The sequence below is a fragment of the Pygoscelis adeliae genome, unplaced genomic scaffold (assembly GCF_000699105.1).
Source record: "Pygoscelis adeliae isolate BGI_AS28 unplaced genomic scaffold, ASM69910v1 Scaffold173, whole genome shotgun sequence".
NCBI lineage: Eukaryota > Metazoa > Chordata > Aves > Sphenisciformes > Spheniscidae > Pygoscelis > Pygoscelis adeliae.
The window spans coordinates 259,474-266,080 of record NW_008824409.1 but is presented as its reverse complement, the minus strand read 5'-3'; the positions used below and the strand labels follow the sequence as shown (position 1 = coordinate 266,080).

General features: G+C 46.3%; 1 protein-coding gene across 1 annotated transcript in view; it reads left to right on the top strand.

Annotated features, from left to right (window-relative positions):
• The window catches only part of SCNN1G (sodium channel, non-voltage-gated 1, gamma subunit), a 14,329-nt gene that overhangs the window by 5,619 nt on the left and 2,103 nt on the right, over nt 1–6,607 (top strand). The window contains exons 6-12 of the mRNA XM_009320523.1: nt 391–554; nt 3,524–3,622; nt 4,847–4,964; nt 5,464–5,542; nt 5,628–5,685; nt 6,044–6,105; nt 6,307–6,382. Coding sequence (XP_009318798.1) covers nt 391–554; nt 3,524–3,622; nt 4,847–4,964; nt 5,464–5,542; nt 5,628–5,685; nt 6,044–6,105; nt 6,307–6,382 — 656 coding nt within the window. The remainder of the gene's footprint in view (nt 1–390; nt 555–3,523; nt 3,623–4,846; nt 4,965–5,463; nt 5,543–5,627; nt 5,686–6,043; nt 6,106–6,306; nt 6,383–6,607) is intronic.

Below are 6,607 nucleotides of genomic sequence, written 5' to 3'. Positions count from 1 at the left end.
CTGGAGAGTGATTGATGTGTTGGCTCTAGATGTGCAAGCTGATTGGGGAAATGCTTGTTTGAACTAGTGCAAACTATTGCCAGAGAATACAAAGATAATATCATTGCATCACTAATGTTTTCCATCTGAAATTACTGCTTCCCAGTTATATAACTTTTTTAAGTAGGTTTCAGCCACGTTCTACGGAGACACTATTTGTTTGCTGTACTTGGGGCCGCGGAGGGACATTGCTTGCTGCAAGGGTCTCAGTCTAGCACTGCAAAGGCTTTGCTTGGTTGTTACAGTTCTACTTAAGGCCAGATAATATTAAGTAAACTGTGCTGCCCTCCCTGACCAGAATGGCTCTGGCTTCTGGTGTAACTCTGCTCCTGCCTTGTCTCTGTTCTTCAGGATTGCAGGTTGTTCTGTATATAGATGAAGCGGACTACAACCCCTTCCTGGTGACATCCACAGGAGCCAAGATCATTGTCCATGACCAAAACGAATATCCCTTCATTGAAGACATCGGCACAGAAATTGAGACTGCAGCAGCCACCTCCATCGGGATGCACTTTGTGAGTGACAGCAATCTTCTCTCCTGGTGCGCGGCACCATTTCGTTGAAACAGATGTAAAAATGAACTGATAGGATGTTTGAATATAGCCAGTAGCTGGAAGGCATCTAATACCTCGCACTTGAGCAGCTGAAGTGCCCCAAGGAAAATCCTGCGATAGCACTTTTCTGAACAAAGTTTTCGCTTGCACAGAGGCTGTTGGAAAATCAGGTCTTTATCAACTAAACAGCTGCTGGGATTTTTTTTGTTCTCCCTTTTCTCCGACCCCTTGGCTTTCCAGGGGACTCTTTTGTTTTGTTTTCACAGCAAAATCCACAACCACAGAAATGTGTTGTCAAGTGCCCCGTTTCGCTTTAGCAATAAGCAGACGAGTTTGCATCCCACGCAGGTTCCAGGGGTGGAAAAGAACGAGCTTGAGCTGTGGGTAACCCACGTTAGGGTCAGGTCTGTAGAGATGACTGCAGCGCAACTCATTTAACTGTTTTGTGGGTGTGAGTCTCATTTTTCTGGGTTTCTTGTTATCCCAGCTGTAAAGAAAACCTCGTGGGCAGTGACTCTGCCTTTGCCAGCCTAGTGAAGCGTCTTGCCGTTGCTGTCAGCAAGGGCAGGGAGGGCTGCAGCTCCAAATTTCCCCAATTAGTGTAGTGCAGAGAAGGCATTTGACCCAAGGGGCTTCTTTCCGTGGTAGAGAAGTGAAAGCAGTGCCATCAGGCAGGCCAGACTTTCCCCTTTCATCTGGATGGGCTGTTAAGTGAGCATTTTAGTTCTGCCCTTTCTTCGCTGATGGTTGGGTCAAACGCACCAGCCGGCCAGCTTATCTTTCCTGGCTGGGTGTGCCAGATCTAGATAGTCCACGCATTAGAAAAGACATTAAAAACAGGGTTGATAGTTTTCAAATGTGCAAATAGTTAGCTATCTTCCAGCTGTCTGGAAAACTGTGGCAGCAACTGCTTGGTCTAACCAGTGGGGATAAATGCTACCTGACAAACAAAAAGTGAATAGAAGGTATGGGAACCAGAACGGTGTAAAGGAGGCAAAGTCTCATAAGACACTTTATTTCCTTTATAATCTATTACACCTTACAGGAGAAAGTCACTGCAGGCAGAGTCTCAATATTTAAATGTAATATTTTCCTGGTACAGTAGATTTGGACTGTTGCATATACTATTAAAAACAAGACTGAACATATCTCAGTGGCTATGTTTAAAAGATTTGGCATGAGGAAGTGATCTGATTGCATCCTAACGTAACAGCCAAAACAGAAGCTGGACACAGTTTCTGGACTGAAAACAAAAGCTGATGATCACTGTACTGCCAGAAAAGGAAGACTCCAGAGAGCCTGCCGAGGGGGAGTCGCGATTGTCAGGACAGGGCTGCACCACCGAGGTGCCAGATCAGTCCTTGTACCCGCATCCAAATACATGGAGGAGGACACAGCGGACATGTGCCACAGACAACGCTGCTCACTAGAGGCTTGAGCGTGGCAATCGCTGTTTTCCAAATGCGAACATCAGTGTCCAGGTTATCGCTCATGTATTTCTGCTGTGTACTAGGACTTCCCCTCCACCTCCAAAAATATTCCAAGATGTTTGGAATGCAAACAAGGCATTGCTTGGTAGGAGTTTCAGTGCTTTAGTTAAATATTTAGTTTGGAAATTATTTCAGTACCTGAATGAACAAGTAAGCTTTTGTGAGTATAAGCCACGACAAAAAAATTCTATACAGGATCCATCACCTGTTAGAAGATAGAGCAGCAGACTGAGGCAGGTGTCCTGGCATTAGATTGTCTGCGGAAGTTAAAAGCCTATTAAAAGCTGGTTTCATTCAGTTTTCAGAAGTAATCCATCTCTAATACTGAAATCACATACATCTGTGTTCCCTCCAAAGAGAGATTTGAGCATCTTTCTAAAAGAGCTGACTTGCATTATACATGCCTGTAGCCTTCTATTGCTGCAGACAAAAATGGTAACACTTGCTCTCAGGCTTGACCTCAGTAACCTGTAGATCTATAGTCAGTGCCTTAAAGGTGAGCAGGCATTTCTCAGGTTCCTACTAAATTGATCCTTTGTAGGATCAGCCCCTAATTTTAAACTCTGTAGAGAAAGATAGGTGAATGGCTTCTTAAATGCGTGACGTTTCTTGTGGTTTCAGGCCACTTTCTTTGTTATAAAGTAGATAATTACTGCAGAAAGATGGTAAGAGTTTAGGGCTGAGCTAGGTAGGGCAGTCTGCAGGAAGCAGACAACGTAGCCTGAATTGGGTCTTGTGAATCTGAGTGCTCCCAGCCCTGGTTTCAGCCGACCTTGCAGGCACAGCACTTGGCATTTCAGAGCTGTTTTCTCTGGACAGAGATCGCAGAACAGGAGAAGGTTCATCGGAGAGGAAGGGTCGAAGCAGTACCTGGAAAAAGTCCTGAAGGAGATACAAACATTTGATTTAGAGTGATTTTAGAGAGGTGGTGTTGAGCATTAGTGGAGCCTGAAGTGCTGTTTTACCCACAGAACAGGAGCAGCCAGTGCAACAGCAGCTCAGGAAGGTGTGGGTCTTCACAGAAAACAAAACAAACAGAAAACCAACAACCTCCCTTCCCTCAAAGCACAAACACATATCCAGGGTAAATGATGCGTAGCCTCTAGGACTTTGCAGTGAGAGAAAACATACATGTGAATTACTCTGCTTTGAAAAATCCTCACTGTTACCATTATACCATCTCTGCATTTCTGCAGAGGTTTTCAACAAGGACAGCAGATAATCCAGCCAGAGCAGTGTTTTGGGAAATGGACATTACAAATCAAAAAACCCCCTTGTTTTGACAAGTGATTGACAAATCATTTGAGATGGCAAAAGGTAAACATGCTGTTCAAACCTGCCCCATCACTTACAGTTTCAGAATCATGATGAACTGCCACTAAATCCTTTGGTTTCTCTGTGAACTCCAAAAACCAAGATTTGTTCTTTTCTGGTTCTCAGACTCGGTCTCGCAAGCTGAGCAAACCCTACAGTGACTGTACGGAGACTGGTGCTGACATACCAGTAGAAAATCTCTATAACAAGAGCTACTCACTCCAGGTAAATCTGTTACATTTGTTTTTATCAGTCACTTGAACACTACCTTCATAAAAAGCTTTACAATATCCTGTAGTTCAGGATCTGAGATTGTGAACAGTCCAGGCATAGGGTCACTGCTTCTAACACTGATGTAAAATACCACAGCACTTTTTAAAAATCCAAGTTTTATTCCTAAGTGGTTCATGTTTGAAGTTCCCTTAGGCGCCCTGTTAGATAAAGAGAGAACATTAGCTCATTAGGCAATTTTCAAGCAATGTGAGACTGGAAAATATTGGCCAAGTAAATGTTGCAGCTTAGTAACCCTTGAAGCCAGAAATTGTGACCTTTAGGACTCCAAGAATAACAGATACCATCTAATCAGTATCCAGATAGCAGGATGTTTGTTTACAGAGTAAGTTTCCACTAATTTTGCATGGTTTCTGTAATTGGGTCCTCTTGGAGAGTGTCAGTTGTTCTGGCACTCTCCACTTGAAGAATCATAATTATATTAGCTGCTGCCTACTGCAAAGCCTGTGCCTAGGCTGGATTTTTATTTTATGGGGTATTATACCTGAAATCTGCTGTGATGTATTGCCAGGTAGGATCACACAGACATTATCTCAGGTTTTTAATAACAGTACTTCACCAAAACTCAGGGCTTAGGAGGGCTGGGACTGGGACCGGGACCAAAAGGCTTGACGGCTGGGATTTCAAAAAGAGAAGTTCAGTTCCTGCTTGTTCCAACTGATTAAGTATTTTAGCACAAAACACTGACTCTACTGCCTTATTAATCCTTACAACTTCAGGCCTACAAATATGCACCAACACAATTTGGTCGAAGCTCTGAACTTTTTCACAAGTGAGTCACATCCCACACCTAGTTGTTGATTCATGGACCACGTGCCATGGCAGACCAAAAACCTTCTTTTTGGCTGTGAAAAGAGCAACTGCAACACCGAAGCTTTTGATGGCTATAGGGGAAGTGGGGGCATTCACAGAACCCCCCCTCAGAGAGGATTATATTCTTATTTCTTGCACTAGAGCCTAAACCCTCCATGCCACTTTCTGCCTGTATTTGTATTTACTAGCAACAGAGCGTGAAGGCCCAGGGAAATGGGTTCCCATCTTATTGCTACTGTCATAAACAGAGGATGTTTTTAGGTGTGCGCAAGCCTGGAGCTTGGCGCTGCAGAAACGCAGCAGCCTGTGCTTCTTAGACACCAGCTCTTGGTTTATCTCCCCCAGATTTGCCTGCACTCCTGCTTTCAGAAGGCCATGGTGGACTCGTGTGGCTGTGCCCAGTATGCACAGCCCTTACCTGCTGGGGCAGAGTACTGCAACTACAAGAAAAACCCCAACTGGAGTAAGTGTTCAAACACCTCCCACACTGCACGTGCCTCAGCTGCCCGCTGCCAGCCACATCCCTCCACAGCACCATCCCGAGTTGGCACGGCCCTGCCTGCACCCAGCGCCACCCCAGCCACACAGTGCGCTGGGAAGAGGCGAATCTGCCTTAGCCCACTTAAGACCCCATACCGCAGAGCCTGAAACTGCCTCTCTTGTTTAGATAGACTTGTTTCTGTTTCTGACAGTTGTCCTAATTGCTTGTCATTTGTGCACACCACAGAAGTGTCAAGTGGAAGACTTGACCGGGTGAGGCAATTGTTCATGCCTATAGCAAGTGACAACCACTTCTCAGAGTATTTTGCAATATTTATAGGGCAAATCTTTTTATCCCCACCATGTAGGTGATGGCCACAAAGGCCACCTACACCCCAGAAGCCCCGCTCCAGCACAGGTAGCAAAAGATCACTGCTTTTCTTTCCGGCTTCTCATACACACGTCCTGCTCCCTTCTTGCAGTGTACTGCTACTACAGACTGCACGAGAAGTTCGTGAAGGAGCAGCTGGGCTGCCAGCAAATCTGCAAAGACGCCTGCAGGTAAGTCCTGCCCGCGACCACAGGTAAAATGCTGCATGTGCATGGGAGTTCAAGCTCACAATTGACAGCCTGCCTCTCTCTCCAGCTTCAAGGAGTGGGCACTCACCACCAGCATCGCCCAGTGGCCATCCACCGTGTCAGAGGTCAGTTCCTAATTGCGCTCTGCCATGACAGTAGCATGGCACAACAAGGCATTAAGGAAACCCAGAGATTCAGCACGGAAGCAGGGGGCCCCTGGGGTATTCGTTAGCACTTCAATGATGCTCCTCCCAGAGGCTCAGTCTGTAGTGTCCAGGTCAGGGCTTCCCCTCCAGGATTTCACCATTAAACTGAAATTTGGCTTGTGGGCTGGGACATCCCCATGGGGACAGGTGGCCCGTCACACGCATTCAGTTCTGGCACCCAAGCTGGTCCAAGGAGGTGTGGAGCGTGAGCTCCCTTTCCAGGGGATTTCTACACAAGCACACGGAGCTATAACAGTAATTTCTGTCTTATTTCCAGGACTGGATGCTTCGAGTTCTCTCTTGGGACAAAGGGCAAAAAATCAACAAGAAGTTGAACAAGTAAGTTTCCATGTATGTATTTCTGGCTTGCACCTCAAGCTCAGATATAATCTCAGCAGCCCTAATGATGGCAATTGGGGAAAAAGCTCCCTTAGAGCAGCCCAGCCCTACTGGTCCAACTGGTTATTTGCATAGTTTTTCAGTATGTTTCATGTTATTGTTTTACTAAACCCTCAGCCTACCTTTTGTTTCTCCTCTCAGGACGGACCTCGCAAATCTCATGGTGTTTTACAAAGACCTGAACGAGAGATTCATCTCAGAGAATCCTGCCAACACAGTAAGTGAGCGCAGCAGTTCCCTGCTTGGCATCAGGAGGATGCGGCTCTTCCTCCCAGACAGGCTGGAAGTTTTCATCTTGCCAGGGGAGCGGTCCCACCCAGGCAGGGGCAGGAAACCCTCCACAGACGATGCACCCCAGGGTGCCCGGTCCTGCCCTTTGCAGCCCTTTTATCCAGGACCGCTTTTCAAACTCTGCAGTGCCAAGCCCTGCACCGGGGTAGCC